Source organism: Mus caroli, unplaced genomic scaffold, assembly GCF_978045245.1.
Source record: "Mus caroli unplaced genomic scaffold, Mus_caroli_1 scaffold_10, whole genome shotgun sequence".
Classification (NCBI taxonomy): Eukaryota; Metazoa; Chordata; class Mammalia; order Rodentia; family Muridae; genus Mus; species Mus caroli.
The window spans coordinates 35,459,494-35,478,798 of NW_028227265.1; the positions used below are offsets into that span (position 1 = coordinate 35,459,494).

Here is a 19,305-nt window from a genome sequence, read left to right on the forward strand (position 1 = left end):
CCCGACAGCAATGCCTACTATTATGATTTGGGTATTTCATTTGAAGAGAATACATAAACATCTGAACTAAGAAGGAAAATAAATCTTGGTGCAGTCAATTTTACCAAGATGAAATGTCAGACAACACATAGAAACTAGGGTATGGTGGCCTACCTTAAGAAACTCCTTCAGAAGAATTTCAGACCTTTCTTCAAATTCTTCTTGAATTTGCATTTGATAATCCATTTCCAGGTAAGCAGGGTTGATCCACTCATATAAAATTTCATGCTTACAAGAGAAGCAGCAGATAGAGGAGATGCGTTAGTCTCTACAGCTTCTGTCCTTACACCAGTCCACAGCTCTCACTTTTCATGCTTCTCCTATCAAGCAAAGAGTACTGGAAAACATTGTCAAAATCTATGTACGAAAAGTGGATGTTCCAAGTCGAGTTCCAGCACTGGCAAAACCCAATTTTAAGATCAGAAAAACATGCTGGGTACATAGTTCATTGGAAGAGTTCTTGGTTAACATATGTAAGGCCCCTGGTTTGATGTCTAACGCTGCAAAATACATGTCAGCTCTCATGGTCCTCCCAAGTAAAGACAGAAAAACAACTGATATGCTACAGTATGTACGCAAGGTAAGAACTCCCATAATTTATGCTTACATCTTGTGGGATGTGAGGGTTTCGAGGGATTGGGGGCTCAAAGTAGGTAGGAGGCCTGGTTAATGAAGGACCATAAAACCAGCCACTTATAGACAAACGTGATGTTTCTTCAGACAGGACTTCAGACACCTGCAAGAGCAAGACCGTCGGCACATCAACACAAAGGATGACAGGTGAAGGCGCTGGTCAAGGCACATTAGCTTGAGCCCATCGGGCTGGGACAGCGAGTCCAAGGGGAAGGAGACACAGTTAGATACGGGAGATCAGAGAGCCAGACCCCTGATCCCTAGTACACTGTAGGTTTCTCTTACAGTCTTTACCTGGTGAAAGGATACTGGTGACACTTCAAAGAAAACCAGCTTGTTCCAGGAAGGGATAAGAGACTTGACAATCTGCTTTGGCTGCAAGTGTTCTGCATTGGGAGAGAAGACATCCATGAATAGGTCCAGCATCATTAACACTTTCAGGCTGCCTCATCTGGTTCTCGGCAGTCTCAAACAGTCAGTCCCTCCTACCTGTCACTCAAACTTGCTCGTTCAGCTAGGTGATACTCGATTCTACCACACTGTCTACCTATTGCTGATGAGAGCCAGATTAGGTTCTTATTTTCCTGGAGTCAACCTGTGGAGAGTACCCCCTCAAAAGACCTGATTTCTTGTCAGAGTGCTGTTAGCAGACTCATACGCACATGTGCTTTTTAACCCTTCCGTGGTCAGTACACAGAAGCAAGGCCCACTTCTCATCCGGATCAGCTTTGTCTCTGGAGAACTAACTTGAAATGTAACTTCAAGAGGTGGTTGTCAGGCTCGCATTAATTCCACCTGTGGTAGTCACTGTGCTAATTCACGGTTTCGCTCTCATTTGACACATCATATGTCCGAGTGGTTGTCCTGAGGCAAATGTTTGGAATTAGGAGTAGCTACCTGGAGGTGGTCAGCGTCCATCTTACCATCAGTGTCATAAAGGTCCAGGGTGCCCCCCAAGTCCCTGTCCCAAGAAGGAACCAGGTACAGAATGAAGGCGATCCGGCGCCCTTCCAGTTCATCATCATGGCAGAGCAGAGCATCTGCAAGCACAAGCACACAGAGCATCATTTAGATCTCTGCACACACAGCAGCTGCTATCTGCTTCTGCACTCACTCAGCCCTGACACACATCTGTAAGGCCGACTCCAGCTTTAACTGGCTTGCAGTTTTAAAATGACACTTCTCCTTTGTAAAGGAAGCAACAGAGCTCAGACAGTATAGGAAGCTTTAAGTACAATGAATCCAGACAGATCTACAATACAGTTACAAATACTATTTTCCCACATACTTTTGTAGTATTTTCCCCTCAAGAATATGTATTTACTTGAAGAAATGTTAATGCTATAGTGGTGGGTTGTGGGCTGGGTTTTTCAAAATTACAAAGTGAGTCTTTCCATATCAATATACACCCCTGACATCACTTCTATTTGCTGCAGTTATTATACTATATAGAGGCACTATGTACCTTCTCTTTAATTGCATTTCTATTTGTTATTAAATTGTTTGTATTTCTTGGCTATTCCAAAGAATGCCTTAATGAATCTTAGTGTCCCTGGGTATACACGTTCCTTTGTTGTTGTTTTTTTTTTTTTTTTTTTTTTTTTTTTTTTGGTTTTTCGAGACAGGGTTTCTCTGTGTAGCCCTGGCTGTCCTGGAACTCACTTTGTAGACCAGGCTGGCCTCGAACTCAGAAATCCGCCTGCCTCTGCCTCCCGAGTGCTGGGATTAAAGGCGTGCGCCACCACGCCCGGCTCCTGTTGTTGTTTTTTTAATTTAAACACTTATTTATTTTGATATTAGTGGCAGAAGAGGGACATGTGGATTAGAGGACAACGTAGAAAGCTGGTCCTCCCCTTCCACCATGTAGGTCTCAGGAATGTAACCCAGATTGTCAGATTTAGTGGCAAGTGCCTTTAACCCACAGAACCAAGCCACCTCATGGCAACTTAACCTGCAGTAATTTAGCAATAGTAAAATTACTGTGTGAAAAGAACTGAACCAAAGTTTGGTGAAAAGCATGACAGTTACATAATCTGGAAGCAGCATGTCCAAGGTTCTTGGTTTGTCTACCATAATTCTTAAAGGCCTGGCAGCAAAGCCTTACAATTCTAGCTACTGCAGAGGTTGAGCAAGAGAATCAAGTTTAAGGCCAATCTGGGCTACAGGGTGGGCTCAAAGGCAACCTAGGTGACTTAGATGCCAATCAAAAAAAAAAAAAAAAAGGAGAGAGAGAGAGAGAGAGAGAAGAGAAGAGAAGGACTGAGGATACAGCTCAGAGTAGCATCTGCCTAGCAAGTTGAGACTCTGGGTTTAATCCTAACAGCAAAACAAACAGCAAAAGCACCTGGCACAAAGTGTGTACGGATAGGAGGAAAGCGTGGCAATCTGAGATTGGCCTCCCTGTAAGTCCTCCAAGGTCACAAGGTCCCATCACTAAGAAGATGACACATAGTCAGTTTGAATCATCCAGCAGGATTCAGAAAAGCTCAGCATTAGCTAGGACACTCCTTCCAAATGCACTTCTCAAGGAGAATCACTCAATTATAAGGAAACACCAGGTAAACCTAGGCTGAAGGAGTTGTTAACAGATAACTGTCTATAAGTCTTTAGATGCATCAAGGTCCAGGAAGTCTAGGAGCCCAGGAGGTTATTCTAGAGTGCAGGAGGCTCAGCAGACAGGACGAGTGGATGCAGTCCTTTTGCCTCAAGGATCGAATAGTAACAAGTGAACGAGGCCCATGAATTAGATGGGAACAACACGGACCTGTCAAGTTTCCGACTCTGAAACTCTCACGGAGGAAGACTGACTGCAGTGTTCAGGCCTATGGAATCTCAGGACTGCAACTGTCTTTCAAGTAAAATACCACAATTATTTGTGGTATGCTTGGCCCTTCTATTTAAGCTGGATGTGGTGTCATTCAAGAGGCAGATGGTCTCTGTTAGACTGAAGCCAGCCTGAATTACAAAAGTCAGTCCCTGTCTCAAAGGAAACAAAACGATAAAGAAGAACAAGTACTGAAGATAACACCGTGGCTTTTCACATGCATTACTAAGTTTACCTCCAAAACGCTTTACCAATTTAGACTTCCCAAAGGCCATACAGGATAGCAAACCCGCGTCAAAATTCAGTAAAACTAAGTAACCTTTCCTTCCATGTAAAAAGGCGTACATGTTCCAGTGCACATTTCTGAGCTCTGAAGGGGAACTGGAAGGCGAAAGAAAGCTCTGAGGAGGGAAGGCAGGTGACAGGACTATTACTATTTATGTGTTCATGTCCTATATCCACTCGCTAAATTCAAAATAAGAGAAGGAAAACCAGCGTTAAAGGAGATGGGAACTTTGAGAAGCCTTAGAAGAGAATTTATAACATCCCCTTTTGGGTTTTACAATACTGTGTGCAGGCTGGTATGAGAACTTTTCTGTAAATACGTTCAATAACTGTCACACACCCACAGAAAACCATTACCTTACCCTGTGTGGTGTGATGGTTATTTCTGTATGTGAGCTGAGTTCTTACAAGGAAGACCCCAAAGCTACCTGGTACCCTGATGCTACCTTCCCGTCATGGTGAAGTTAAAGCCTCAAAATCCTTAGACAGCTGGGCTTTTGCCTCCTTACCAGTGAACTCGTATTTAGCACAGGACATGTCAATGGTTGGTTCTAGATCAATGCCAGAAACCTTAGAAAGCCAGGCCCGAAAATCTTCAAACATAAGTTTCCTAGAAGGGTGAACAAAAGACAGCTCGTGAGGCCGCAGCTCTGCAGCAGTGCTATTCCTATATATCTTCTCTTAAGGTCACATTTAATTCAAGAGCCTAGTTCTCAGATTTCACTCACGAGACCCTGAGAGGTGCTCTATCTCTCTTTAAACTTGCGCAACATCAAGTTCCCAGAGAAACAGTGGAACTCTCCAGCCACCTTATTGTACTTGCTCCGAGTCTCCTCATGTATTTCATTCTCTAGCAGTTTGCCTTCATTTGAGATGTCCTCCACACCAGCACTTTGGACTCAGTTGTAAGTCCTTACATCACTTTGTCATTACAAATCACCCATTGTCAGAGAGCCTTTTCAGTAGCAAATGGGAAAACTCAATTGCTATTTTTACACATTCTGCTGCCCACATCAAATCTGTGGGCTTTCTGCTGGTACCTACCTATTTTTGGAAGTAGTTCAATTCTTACACACTATCTACGTACAGGATTAATGGCTCAGACTCACAGGACTAGTTCCATCTTCAGACTCAATCAGAAGTTCAGCTCATGAGGCCTGTTGGCTGGGTATAAACAGGAGGCCCCTACAACACCCTCCTCAAGTTGGATCCTCTGTTAGGTAATGTTTCCTTACTGTAGTTCTAGTTTATTATCAAAAGAAACAACTCAGGGGTTGAAGAGAAGGCTCAGAGGTTAACAGCACTCCCTGCTCTTGCAGAAAACCTGGGCTTAGTAGTCATGAGTGATTGAACAAACCACTAGCCACGGGTGATGGATCCAGCCTATCGTAAGCCCTTCTTCTCTTTGAAACAAGATCTTATGCTCTATAGTTCAGTCTTGGTCTACAATGTACCACGAAGCTCAGGCTAGACCCAAACTTGTGGCATCCTCCTACCTCATCCGAACATCCTCCTTGTTTTTACTGGAGGTAGAACAGTTAGGGCCGAGAGCTGTAACCCTCTTAGTTATCTTCTTGGCAACTGTTTCTCCTTCCCCAGACTTGTCCGTTACCTTTAGCTCTGGTATTTTAGAAAGGGTTTTTTCCTAACAAAAGATTCTCCCTTTGCCTTTATTAATCTCAACATTTTAAGTTTTAGGAGCCTGGTGCCAGGAATGGGGACTAAGATCAAATATGCATTTCCTGTTATAAATCTCTGTATCATAAGCACTAATACTAATGCAGTGATGTGCCCTTGAAATTAGGACTTTTTTTTCCTTTTTTTTTCAAGACAGGATTTCTCTGTGCAGTCCCAGCTGTCCTGGAACTCACTCTGTAGACCAGGCTGGTCTCAAACTCAGAAATCCACCTGCCTCTGCCTCCCGAGTGCTGGGATTAAAGGCGTGCGCCACCACTGCCTGGCTTTTTTTTTTTTAAGTAATTCTAGTTTGGGTCAAATCTACATGTACACCTTTCCTGGCTTTTAACTGTATCCTAACTGAAAACAGCTTTCTCTTCACTTTTGGGACATAACTGTCAATAAACCCATTTCTGCATTTTATGTATTTGATGCTACTTTGCTTTCACAAAGGCAAGAAGCTGGATCCAGAGTTGAGCAGTTAGTGCTACGGACTCCAGCACTTGGTGAACAGCTGCAGGAGATCATAAAATCACCTTTCTAAAATTTAAATTTTGTGTGTGTGTGTGTGTGTGTGTGTGTGTGTGTACATGTACCATGGAAGACATGTAGAGGTAAGAGGACAAGATGTAGAAATTAGTTCTCTTCTTCCACCATGTGTGTACTGGGAATTGAACTCAGGTCATCAGGCTTGGTGGCAAACACCTTTACCAGCTGAGCCAACACACTCGGCCCACAAAATGACTTTAAGTTGTAGTAACAATAAGTACTAAATTAATCACACAACAGTCAACAAAACCCACAGATGTTCTGATGCTAGCAGGGTGTAAGTAGAAAAAGATAATGAACATTTATTTCTATTATAAGCTAAGCTAGGCTTCTGGTCTTTGTGTAGAAGCCTCTTTAATACAATTTATAACTAGTTCCGTTAGTCAACTTTGAAACAATGTTAAGTTTGATAATTAAAACCCTTTAGTTGGACATGTAGTACAAAACTCTGATCCCAGTGTGGAGGAAGGTAAGGCAGGAGGATTGCCGTAAGTGCCAGGCCCCCCAGGGCGACACAGGAAAATTCCATCTGAAAACAATAATAACAAAAACAAATACAGCAACAAACAAGAAACAAAAACTCTGAATCTAAGTATTTAAAAGATTTACATGTGATCAAATTATATTAGGTACAGATATGGTATTTTTGGCTCATTCAAAAATGCACGGAACAGAAATTCCTATAAAATGCAATTGTGCTGTCAATTACTACATAGTAAGTCTCCTGGGGAAAAGTGTCCACTACCATTTTCTTATAATGTTTACATTCTATAAGATATTGTGCTTGGCTGGGAAAACCCCAGAAGTGTTCAGCAAAGTCTAAAGGCACAGGGGCCACGTAGGCAGAATGGGCCAACACAGCCAGCTGCTACCCTGGTCTTCAGACAATGGTAGGGGGAAGGCTGGGGATAAACACTTCTGAAAAGCCAACTAGTATCATCAACTTCCAAAAGGGATGCTACAGAGCGCCCTTTCCACACTCTGTGAATGCATCACAGGGACAGGCTTCTGTCTTCTTGAATTCTTGGCATCTTTAATGTGATTCATGAGGATGCCCCGAGCATACATGGCAAATAAAAGGAGCGACTTTCTGTAATGGTCAGGGACGTTCCGCACTCATGTCACTTAGCTGTGACTCTGCCGGGATGCAATGATGCTCAGCCAGAGACGACAGGTGTTTGGCACCAATAAGATGAAATATGTTAAAGTGAAATTGTTTCTCTTTAGGGGGAAAGTCTAAATTAGTATGAAATATGATTTACAGCTAACACATAAGCAATACTTCTAGATAGAAAGAAATAACCTGGGGGCTGGCGAGATGGCTCAGCGGTTGAGAGCACTGACTGCTCTTCCAAAGGACTTGAGTTCAGTTCCCGCAACCACATGGTGATTCACTACCATCTGTAATGAGACCTGACACCCTCTTCTAGTGTGTCTGAAGACAGCAACAGTGTATTTATCTATAATAATAAATAAATCTTTGGGCCGGAGTGAGCAGGGACTGGAGTGAGCAGAAGTCCTAAAATTCAATTCCCAACAACCACATGAAGGCTCACAACCATCTGTACAGCTACAGTGTACTCATATATACATAAAGTCAACACATAAAAAACATTTGCTCAGAAAAGTATCAAGCAGACATGTGCAAAAGAATATTGCAGCCGGGCGTGGTGGCACATGCCTTTAATCCCAGCACTTGGGAGGCAGAGGCAGGCGGATTTCTGAGTTTGAGGCCAGCCTGGTCTACAGAGTGAGTTCCAGGACAGCCAGGGATATACAGAGAAACCCTGTCTCGAAAAACAAAAAAACAAAAACCAAATATTTAAAAAAAAAATCTTTACAAAAAATAAGAAAGAAAGAAAAAGAAATAACCTGCACAGGCTGCTATCATATATGGGAGCGTCCCAGAGAAAAAAGAAGAAAAAAAATAACTTCCCAGCTGTCTGTTATAAAGCCCATGCTCATCACAGGAAAAAAAAAAAAAGCCCAAAGAAGTAAAAAGAAACTTTCTTTTAGTTGGTAGACATGTACAGAAGTTTATGTGTGTGGCAGTTCTTTTCTATTGAAAACTGTATTTCAGTGCGTCTGAGATGTCTTTGGTGGTAGTAACTGTTATGCATCTCTAAGGGGTGAAGAGGTTGCTAACTACAAGAGAATAAAATAGCAACTATCCTGGATACTAGATCTTAGAGATTAAAAAAAAATCAGTGTATTCACAAAGTAGAGTGTGACTATATTATGTTTATTAAAATACACACATATATTAATGGTGTCATTTCTTGTATGGAAATTTCTTTGAGCACGTCTTTCTTTTGTCGTGACCTCAGGACTACTCTATAAAATGTGCATACTTGTGCAAATAGAGACAGGAGGCTCTGATTAAGAGAACCAGCTGCTCTTGCAGAGTTCAGTTCCCAGAACCCACATGGCAGCTCACAACCATCTGGAACCCCAGTTCCAGGGGTTCCTTTATCATCTTCTGATGTCCATGGGCACTGGATACACATGGTGCATATGCATTCAAGCAGGCAAACCACTCATGAGCATAATAATTTTTAAAATACCTACTTTTAAGGGTTTCGATACACGATCTTCTAAAGTACTGTGGCAGTACGAAAATGGATCTACCTGTCAACACTGGAGTGTAACTTTTAGTACTTCCTAGCTTCATGAGCAGAAAATGCTATCGCCATTGTTACTTTGCTTCATCCATAACTAAGAAAGCCAAACATTTTATTATTAAGAATTTGGAGTCAGACATGGTGACTCATGTTTGTAATCAGCACTTGGTAACCTGAGGTAGGAGGACTTCTGTCACTTTAAGGCCAGCTTGAGCTACATACATAGACAGTGCTAGACCAGCCTGAGACCCTGTCTGAAATGAAGGGAAAAAGAAAGGAAAGAAGGGTGTGAGGATGGGAAGGAGGGAGAGAGAGAGGGTGATCAAGTGATCCAAGGCTTAAACTTGTATCTTAGCTCTCTCAAGTTCTGTTGGGTTATCTTAAAGAAGTTATCTAGTTTCTTAGGGTTTGTTACGTCCTTTACCAAACACAAAAACGTCAACATAGACTTTATGACCTAATATTTAAAACTCAGTGCTGTGCCTAACACACATTTGGCACCTAACGAGTGTAATTATTTGCTTACCTTAAAGCTGAGATATGGGGCTCTTTTCGGTTCTTCAAATCATCAGACTTGATCATAAAGGGGGAAAAAAAAGATTTCCTTGTTAAATATGCAAAGAGGACTCCAATAGTAGAACTCTGTGGCTAGGAGCCTAGGCTCTGGAGAGAACTACCTGGTCTGATATGTGACCACTCCATTTTGCAGCTCTGACATGGGCACGTGACTGTACATTACTCAATCAACAAATAGCTAAGTGGTTATTACAGAACAATTTAGGTTTGTTGAAGGAGACATAGAATAGACATAAAAAAGTGATTTATTAGCATGAAGGTGACATATGCACAGGACAACTGCAGACAGAGAGGAATGGGCTGTGTTGAGAGTGGGAAGGGTCTACAATGATAAGCAGGGTACCCAGGCTGGACCTCAATGAGGAAGAGGCAAATCGCTGCAAACAAAACAAAACAAAAAAACCCCAAGTGGCTGGGGAAATCAAATGGGAAGCAGAGGGAGATGAGGCTCAAAGGCCTAATGCAAAGCACTGTGGTGGCCTGGAGCCATGCTATGTACTTTGGCTGTCACCCGAGTCACTAGTTTTCAGGCAAAGAAGGAACATGAGGTAAAATCTTTTTTTTTTTTTTTAAATTTCTTTACTATGTATACAGTGTTCTGCCTACACACCAGATGAGGGCACCAGACCTCATGATAGATGGCTATGAGCCATCATATAGTTGCTAGGACTTGAACTCAAGACTTCTGGAAGAGCAGCCATTGAGTGTTAACTCTGAGCCATCTCTCCAGCCCCCATGAGAAAAAATCTTGAAAGGAAATCCTCATTGTATAGAATCAAATATTTTAACCTCTTGAAAGTATATAATTCCATGGGTTTCACACATTCATGATGCGGGCAACCATGTTGCATAAGCCTAGAATTTAACACTACAAAATGAAATCCTGTGTCTATTAGGCAGTCAACCTCCATTGTTTTCTACTACTAACTTGTAACAAGCACCACCCTAGTTTTTGTTTCTATGGCCAATCTGCCTATTGTGGACATTTAAAAGAAATTACATAACAATTAACATTTTGAGTCTGGCTTATTTTAACTTATTTATATTCATTATTATTAGTATGTGTATATGTGCATTAGTATGTGTAATACTAATGTGCCATGGCTGTGCCATGGTCACAGACATCAGGGTTCAGCACTTTGTTGAGGGAAGGTCTCTCTTATTTCTACTGTACTGGACTCCAGGCTAGCTGGCCCACAGGCTTCATGCTTCCACCTCCTACCTCACCAGAGGAGGCTGAGATTACAGATGCTTGACACACATCTAGCCTTTTTCTGTGGGCTCTGAATTCAGGTCTGAACTCAGTGGCAAGTGCTTCTACCTGCTGAACTATTTCACTGGTCCCAGAGTCTGGCTTCTGTCATTTACCAAAATGTTTCTAAGGTTCACTCATGTTGCAGCTCTGACTTACTCTCCACTAGCCTGGAATACTGCATTTCGTTTAGCATTACTCGTGGATAGACATCTAGTTGCTTCTACTTTACAACTACTATAAATGAATGGTACTTCTATGAACATTTGTGAGCAGGTTTTGATGTGAACATTAATTTTCCAATTCTCTTGAATCCAGTTACAGAAAGGAACTAATGGTGACAGTTATGTAGGTGGGTGAAGATAGGAGACTGCCTAATACTCCAATATATAACTATGGTGAGAGAGACAGCTTGGACAGGGTGAACTCTGTTGACAGTGGAAGTGTAGGAAGTGTTTTGGGAGGCAGGGAAGGATGCATCCATGGTGGACGGGGCATGAAGAGTGAACTGGGAGTTAAGAATGGATTCATCTTGATCTGAGACCAAGGGGAAGAACAGAATGAGCTGAAGGAGATTAGTTTAGTGTTGGTCCTAACCCAGAGACATCCAGCAAGAGACAGCAAGCTATGAGGCTCCATGGAAACCTGTGTTCGATCTTAATTCAGAGATCCAATCCTTGAGCAGTTCTGGCATTAGGAAGGACTCTGTCATTAGGACGTTGGTTATATAAGCTGGTGAGATGGCTGAGTGTGTAAAGGTGCGTGTGTGAAACCCTGCTGACCAGTGTGTGCTCCCTGGAGCCGACATAAAGGTGAAAGGAAGAGCAAGGCCCAGTTCCACAGAGCCGTCCTTTGACTCACTGTCCCACTGCGCCTCTCCCAATAATATTAAAGTTTTTAAAAACTGGTGGTTATAAGAGGAAAACTCAGCAAAGGAAACTAAGAAAAAGTGATCTACAATAAAAAAGAAAAATTAAGAGAGTATGTGTAGTAGTTTGAATGCGATTGGCTGCCACAGGCTTGTCTATTTAAATGCTTGGTTCCCAATTGGTGGACTACTGGGAAGGAACAGGAGGTGTGGTATTGTTGGAGGAGGTGTGTCACTGGGGATGGGTTTTGATGTTAAAGCTCACAAGATTTCTAGTTATAGCTCTCTGCCTTGTGCTTGTGAGTGATTTGAATTGTCAGCTACTGCTCAGGAATCGTGCTTACCTGCCTGCTGCTGCTATACTTGCTACCTCGATGGCCATGGACTCTAACCCTCTGGGACTGTAAGTGCTCACTAAATGCTTTCTTCTATAAGTTGCTATGGCCATAGTGTCTCTTCACAGTAACAGAAAAATCATTAAGTCAGTATGGTACCCCGATAGGAGAGGAGCAATGTGTCTCCAGGAGGGAGTGCAAATGCTTCTGAGAAATGGAGGACTGCCCGCCTTTGTAGCATAGTACGTACGTGTCAGTCTCATGAAAGGTCAAAGAATGCCTAGCGATGATGGGATTTACTTATGTGGAGGCTGGAGTGACTCAATAGGTATAGTTCCAGGGCAGTGATAAAGTCAAAAGCGTGATAGTGTGTGCTGACAGGAGGATGAGAAGGACTTGAAGCAGTCTGCAGTTTTAAGAACTGTGCTAGCTGGTGGGATGTCACAGGCCTGGACCCTCCCTACCCAGGAAGTACAGGCAGGAGGAGTGGCAGTTGAGGCTAGCCCTGGCTCTATCTAGACACCCAGTCTCTAAACAAACAATCAAACAAATCACACCAAGTCAAACTAACCTCAAAGCAAGCAAGCGAACAACAAACACCAGGATGGAAATAGAAGGGAAAGTTAGCTCCAGAGCTTCTAAATTTTCATTTGATTGAAAATCTTTTAATGAAAAGAAAAATCCAATAGGTTTCTGTTATTATTGTTACTTTAAAGGGACAACTCTGAACTGAAGGAAAAATGTATGTGGCTTCCTACTCGCCAAACAGGAATGGTAGTACTCTTCCTTCACAGGGCTCTGACGAGAACTTAATGACCGAGGGCTGTCATAATGTATGCATTTGGTAATGCTTAAAATAGATAGACTATTACATAAATCCTAATGACAGGTGCATTATGCCTTAGGGTTTTACTGCTGTGAACACCATGACCAAGGCAACTCTTATAAGGACAATTTAATTGGGGCTGGCTTACAGGTTCAGGGGTTCAATCCATTATCATCAAGGTAGGGACATGGCAGCATCCATGCAGGCATGGTACAGAAGAAGCTGAGAGTTTTACATCCATCTGAAGGCTGTTAGCAGAATACTGGCTTCCAGGCAGTGAGGATGAGGGTCTTAAAGCCCACACCCACAATGACAAGCCTACTCCAACATGGCCACTCCCTAGGCCAAGCATATACAAACCATCACATTCCACTCTCTGGCCCCTATAGGCTTGTTCAAACATATATGAGTCTATGCGGCCATGCTTAAACATAGCATAATGCAAAATACATTTAGTCCAACTTCCAAAGTCCCCATACTCTACAGCAGTCTCAACAATGTTAAAGGTCCAAAGTTCAAAGTCTCTTCTGAGATTCATTTAATCACTTAACTACAAACCCCAAAGCAAGATACACTCTGCATCTCCTTGTCAGTGCAGTCTTCAGATTTTCAACTCTTTTTTTTAATCTTTGTTGACTGCAACAAACTTCTTCCTCCTGGGTTGGTTCCACTCCCTGTTAGCAGCCTTCCTCAGCAGATAGCCCTGGAATCGAACATCTTGGGGTCTCCAAGGCAACTTCAACATTAACAGCTTCTGGTTTCAGTGTCTGGGATCCATACATGATCTTCTGGGCTCCCCAAAGGGCTGGCATCACTTCTCCAGCTCTGCCCTCTGTAGTACTCTTAAGCTCAGGTTGATGTTCTTGGTGATCATCCCATGGTACTGGCATCTCCAATACACTGGGGTCCTCCACTGCACCTAAGCTTCATCAATAGCCCCTCATGGGCTCTCTTCATGGCGCCGAGCCTCAACTCCTTCATAGAACCCCTTCAGTCCCGGGTCATCAACTGTAACTGAGTCTGTACCTTCACCAATGGCCTTCCATGGCCTCTCACAATGCTAAACCTCAGCCACTCTTCATGACCCCTTCATACCTTCAAAACCAGTACCACCTGGGTGACTCTTACACATTACCAAGTACAGTTGCAGTATGAGGTACAACCGTAGCTATCTCTGGAACACAGCTTCTTTGTGCTCTCAGAAAACATTTCTCAGAAGATTTCACCTCAGTGATGCTGGTCTCTTCTTAATCACCATTAATTTCTTAGCTCTAGCTAACCAGCATTAATTGTCTCAGTAGTCCCTTCTATTCTGGACTCTAAAGGTAGAGCCACGTGGCCAAAGCTGTCAAAATCTGCTGCTTGCTGGGGCTGAAACAGGGCCTCCTTGTTTTATTACATTATCACCAGCTTTCTGTTTTCCAACTCCTTCACTGTCTTAGCTTGGCTGTCCTGGAACTTGCTCTGTAGCCTGACCCTGAACTCAGCAGCAATCTGCATGCCTGTCTCCTAAACACTGGGATTAAAGGTGTGGTCCACCAAGCTTGAATTTAAGTTTTTCTTCACCTAAAACTTGCTCTGTTCTAGGCTGGCCTTGAACTCAGACATCTGCTGGCATTTGCCTCTTGGAATTAAAGGCTTGTACAACCAAGTCTGGACCTAAACTTAGGTGGGTGGGATCTTGTCACAAGGTCACTACTCCCTTAATTCAATTTAATATCTCTGAACACAGAATTCAACTCCATTTCACTTCCTAGTGCCCCATTAAAACTCAAACCATATATTTTATATTTTTCCTTTTTCAGCTTGCTATGCTTGCTTAAAATGCTCTTCATGAGACTTAACCAGAGAACAAAGTCAATGATAGGTGTTTCTGAGACTTGTCAATGCAAGTAATCTGAGTCTCTTCACTTTAGCCTCAGGCAGACTTTTCAGACAAGGGCAAAAAGCAGCCACATTCTTCACCAAAATACTACCACAACAGTCTCTAGGCCATATATTGAAATTCTCCACTGAAATCTTTTGGGCCAGATCCCCATAATTCAAATCACTCTCAGCAACAAAGTCTTCCATATTCCTACTAGGATGGCTAATTAAGTCCCATTTAAAGCATTCCAGTGCATTCCAAATCCAAAGTCCCAAAATCCACATTCTTCCAAAAAAAAAAACAAAAAACAAAAAACAAAAAAACCAAACATGGTCAGTCCTATCACAGCAATACCCCAATCCCTGGTACCAACTTCTATCTTAATTAGGGTTTTACTGCTGTAAACACAACTTTTTTTTGTTGTTTTTTGTTTTTTTGTTTTTGTTTTTTCCAGATGGGGTTTCTCTGTGTAGCCCTGGCTGTCCTGGAACTCACTCTGTAGACCAGGCTGGCCTCCAACTCAGAAATCTGCCTGCCTCTGCCTCCCAAGTGCTGGGATTAAAGGCATGCACCACCACTGCCCTGCCAAGGCAACTCTTATAAGGACAATTTAATTGGGGCTGGCTTACAGGTTCAGGGGTTCAATCCATTATCATCAAGGTAGGGACATGGCTGCATCCAGGCAGACGTGGTATAGGAGGAGCTGAGAGTTTTACATCCATCTGAAGGCTGATAGTAGAATACTGGCTTCCAGGCAGTGAGGATGAGGGTCTTAAAGCCCACAGTGACTTGCCTACTCCAAAAAGGCCACACCTACTCCAACAGGGCCACTCGCTGAGCCGAGCATATATAAACTATAACACATTAGATGGTCAGAATATGTCAGAGACCCAATTATATGCTAAATTTATAGCACATGCAAAGAAGTATACAGGTAAAGAGATCCTTCCTAAAAGTGAGCAAGGTAAAAATGATTTTACAATAGGCAATAGTTTTTCTCATTTACCACCCATAGCCATTTTTTTGTTTGTTTTGGGTTTTGTTTTGTTTTGTTTTTTTGCTCATTCTGATTTCATATTAACAAAACACTTTCTTTTGTCAAACAGCATCAAATAAAAAACATCCTGAGGTTGAGAAGAGAGCTCAGTCATTACAATGCTTGCCTGACCACACAAGGATGTAGGTTCAATCCCCGGAACCCGCAGAGAAGAAGCTGGCTGGCATGTGCTTACAATCTCAGTGCTAAGTTCGTTGGTCAGCCTGCCTGGCCTTGATGATGCACTTCAGGCCAATGAGAAACTGATTCAAAGTAAAGGTGGATAGTGCCCGAGAAAAGGCACACATGTACATCCACATTGCTGAACACACACCCCTCAACTTAGTAATTACACATTGCTTAGGGTTGAAAAGTTGATAAAATTATAACAGCAGATAACCGTGGTTTTTCATTAATCTAATAAACTTGGATAAAAGTATGATTTTTCATTAGAATCTGTGTGTCTCATCATGTGAGTATTTAGGTTGGGTAATTCAATCATATGTACAAGGTCTACAAACTAGAGTGGGGTAGGATCTGAGCAGATGATCAGCTATAGCATAAAAGAGTAAGATGTTAATCGCTCTCTTATTCCAGATAAAAATCAAGGGGGAAATGCAAAGAAAGCAGAGATAATTCTTCATCTGCTTCATCATTTTATTTTACATGTATGGGTATATATTCATGTATATCCAGTCCCTGGGATTGGAGTTATAGATGGGTGGGGGCAACCATTTAAGTGCTGTGACTGGAATGCGGGTCCTCTGAAAGAGCAGCTAGGATGCTTATCTGCTCAGCCATCTCTGCAGCCCCTTTTTGAATTTTTCAACCCTGACAAGCCTAGAGAGCTTATGAGAGAGCGATGATCCATGTGTTAAAGATGGCTTCATACCAACGACTTGTACTTCTGTGCTAGACAGGGCTGCCTTCTAAGAGTAGGAAAAGACAACTTTGATTTCAAGATAATTCCTTTTGTTAACTTCTACTGCCCACCAAAAAAGAATGGAAAATTGGGGGTGAAGCAACAGTGGAGTATGTGCTTGGTGTACTCACAGTGTTGGGATCAAAACAGCTCTGCTACTGCCCAAAGGAAAAACAATTTTCCCTTCCTCCTAGATATATTGCAATACAGAATATTGTAACTACAATATGTCAAGTCACAAAAGCCAAGACATGAACTCAAGAGTTTGAGTGGCTGTTATATTGAAATAGAAGACTCTCCACCATGCCACCGCGCAAGGATATGTCACCCCGGTGTTCATGGTCCACTCACTTACCAGCTTAAAGCATTTCTTCTTCATCTCTGTCACTATCATCTTTATTACTGTAGATGTAAGAGGGCAGAACTTTGTCAAAAAATCTCCCTCATAACTGTCACAGCAATTAATATACAGTCAACCCTCAGTAAGGTCATGTTAAAGGAATGTTTGTCAATGCCAAGGTGAAGACTGAAACAGACCTAATCTAGAACCTTGAGTCTTAATAAATAAGTAAATAGATAAGTTGCATGGATGCATGTGTATCTGGTTGTGGGTGTGCACACTGGGTGATTTTAGGGATTCGTGAATTCCCCTGAAGTCGATGCTGGGAACTGACTGGGGCTTCTGGAAGAGCGATAAGTGTTCTTAACCTCTAAGCTATCTCTGCAGCCACGATTAGTGGATGATTTTATAGCTAAGGGATTTCTGGGGAGGAAGAGCCAATGAATGTAATGAGAATTAATTACCTGTTGGAACTTATATAAATCATTGTACTTTTCATGGAAGTCCAGGCTCAAAAGTTCTTTGTGAAGTCCTTCCAGGAAGTCTTGGCTTTGGATGAAGTTTGGGATCACACAGTGGAGGAAAGGGTCCACGTCCAAGGCAATAGCTTCTGTTGGAATGAAAATAGCACCTGGTCTTTCCTCTCTTCTGTATGTCTGACCACCAAGCAGCATAATAGAATACAAGAAGAGACCATCATGAAGTTCTGGTAGTCCAATAGTTAAAGTCTAAAATTCATGAAGAACTGTGCTCATTCAAAACTACTGTTCTCAGATACTATGCTTCCCTGTTAGGCTTTAATGAGTGGAAGGGACGACACCAATGGAAGCTCTTGGTTTTTATTTTAAGTTATTTAGTTTACCGAATCTTGCATCAAATGCATTTTAGATTCTTTTTCTTTTACAACTTATTCATTTATTTGTTTTATGTACATGAGTACACTGTGCCTCTCTACAGATAGACCAGAAGAGGGCATTGGATCCCATTACAGATGTTGTGAGCCATGTGGTTACTGGGAATTGAACTCAGGACCTCTGTAAGAACAGTCAGTGTTCTTAAACACTGAACCATCTCTCTAGTCCCACATTTTAGATTCTTTTTTTTTTTTTTTTTTTTTGGTTTTTCGAGACAGGGTTTCTCTGTATAGCCCTGGCTGTCCTGGAACTCACTTTGTAGACCAGGCTGGCCTCGAACTCAGAAATCCACCTGCCTCTGCCTCCCGAGTGCTGGGATTAAAGGCGTGCGCCACCACACCCAGCTATGTTTTAGATTCTTAACTCATTCTCTCCAGAGCGAAGTAAAACAAGACTAGCAAATTAAATAAAAGTAGCAAAACTGGCTGGCTATTTCTTTAATACCACCCTTTCTTTCTCCAAATTTCTGGGTTTTTTGTTTGTTTGTTTGTTTGTTTTTTAAATCAGGTGGTTTTTAACCTCTAACTGATTTCACTTCCATTAGATTATGAGTAACAACCAATCCTGACCCAGTGGTGCCTTACAAGCATTTTTTATATTCTCTACAACTGAGGAATTGATAATAGTTATTACACCTTTGCAACAGACAAAGAAACTGAGAAGTCACTGGGCAGCCGGAGTCTGCATTTTATGTAATCATCTTCTGTCTGCGTCCTGAGCGCCCAGGGTTTCCCCTGTTTAAACACTCAAATGAAACAGACAATCGGCAAGTCTGGGAAAATTCAAGACGCACCCAGCCAGAGTCACATTGTATATAACTTGTAGCTATGTCTGGAATGATCGTTCCTTTCAAGATTATGTTGGTTTTGTGCGTCACTTAGGCCAACGACAAGGTACGTGAAAACTGGTAAATCCAGGTGCTTGCTTCTCTGGGAGCTCTCAACACCAGCGTGGGTTAGACAGTCCATTTAACAGGGGAGAGTGACCCTCGCTTACTAGCTATTTACCGGTTCTCAAGGAAACGTTTATTAATGTCTACAAACATTAGTTTGTCAATCCCATCTTTCGGAGGGGGAATACTATTAACGATTCCGTTTTATAAACGAAGAAACTGGTCCTTAAGCAAAGTTATATGCATTGCCCAATGACGTACAATCAGCAGAGGGATTCTGAGTGACCTCTGATTCTAGAATTCAACCCCCAGGCTACATGTCTCCCACTTCCCCATAGTGTCCGGAGCTTATATTTATTTTCCTCCCCAGGCTTGTCAAATCAAGCAGAATCTGGAATGAACCGAGCAGCAGTCGGCGCCCGGGTCGGAGGTGGCTGCGATCCTCCCCACACCTTTTGCTGCCGCGCCTCCCTACAGCACCCTATTACCATGGCTGAACGGTGTCCGGCAGCTCCAGGCCTCAGCCACCTGCTTCCTCAGGATTTCTTCAGTGACAGCGTCCGAAAACTCTGCCGATACCTGCTTCTTTCCCTTCTTCATTGGCCGCGCTGGGCCAGGATCCGCCGGCCGCTTACCGTTCATCTTCTCACCATGCACAGACCCACGCCAAGGAAGTCAGGACGCTACTTCCCTCCAGAAACTACAGTTCCCGAAAACCCTCTTTCCTTAGTTCACCAGCATTACCCAATGGAAAGGCAGTAAAGCACAGGGAGGCGGGATCTCCACACAAGTAACCAATGGAAAATCAACATATTGCGTCACGCCACCAGCAATTGGTCGAGTGGTCGC

The 19,305-nt window shown here is 42.6% G+C and overlaps 1 protein-coding gene across 4 annotated transcripts in view; it reads right to left on the minus strand.

Moving 5' to 3' along the window:
- The window catches only part of Ogfod1 (2-oxoglutarate and iron dependent oxygenase domain containing 1), a 31,569-nt gene extending 12,284 nt beyond the window's left edge, over positions 1-19,285 (minus strand). Inside the window, exons 1-8 of one of the 4 annotated variants that reach the window (XM_021170840.3) lie at positions 18,945-19,285; positions 17,115-17,260; positions 9,155-9,201; positions 4,291-4,391; positions 1,596-1,712; positions 967-1,058; positions 647-775; positions 154-267 (exon numbers count right to left, since the gene is read on the minus strand). In XM_021170840.3, coding sequence (XP_021026499.1) covers positions 154-267; positions 647-775; positions 967-1,058; positions 1,596-1,712; positions 4,291-4,391; positions 9,155-9,201; positions 17,115-17,260; positions 18,945-19,098 — 900 coding nt within the window. In that variant the 5' untranslated portion in view covers positions 19,099-19,285. Of the gene's footprint in view, positions 1-153; positions 268-646; positions 776-966; positions 1,059-1,595; positions 1,713-4,290; positions 4,392-9,154; positions 9,202-16,665; positions 16,713-17,114; positions 17,307-18,944 lie in introns of those variants that run through there. The other 3 variants (XM_029480446.1, XM_085843698.1, XM_085843697.1) reach the window with 3 other exon arrangements.
- Between the last annotated feature and the right edge of the window lie 20 nt (positions 19,286-19,305).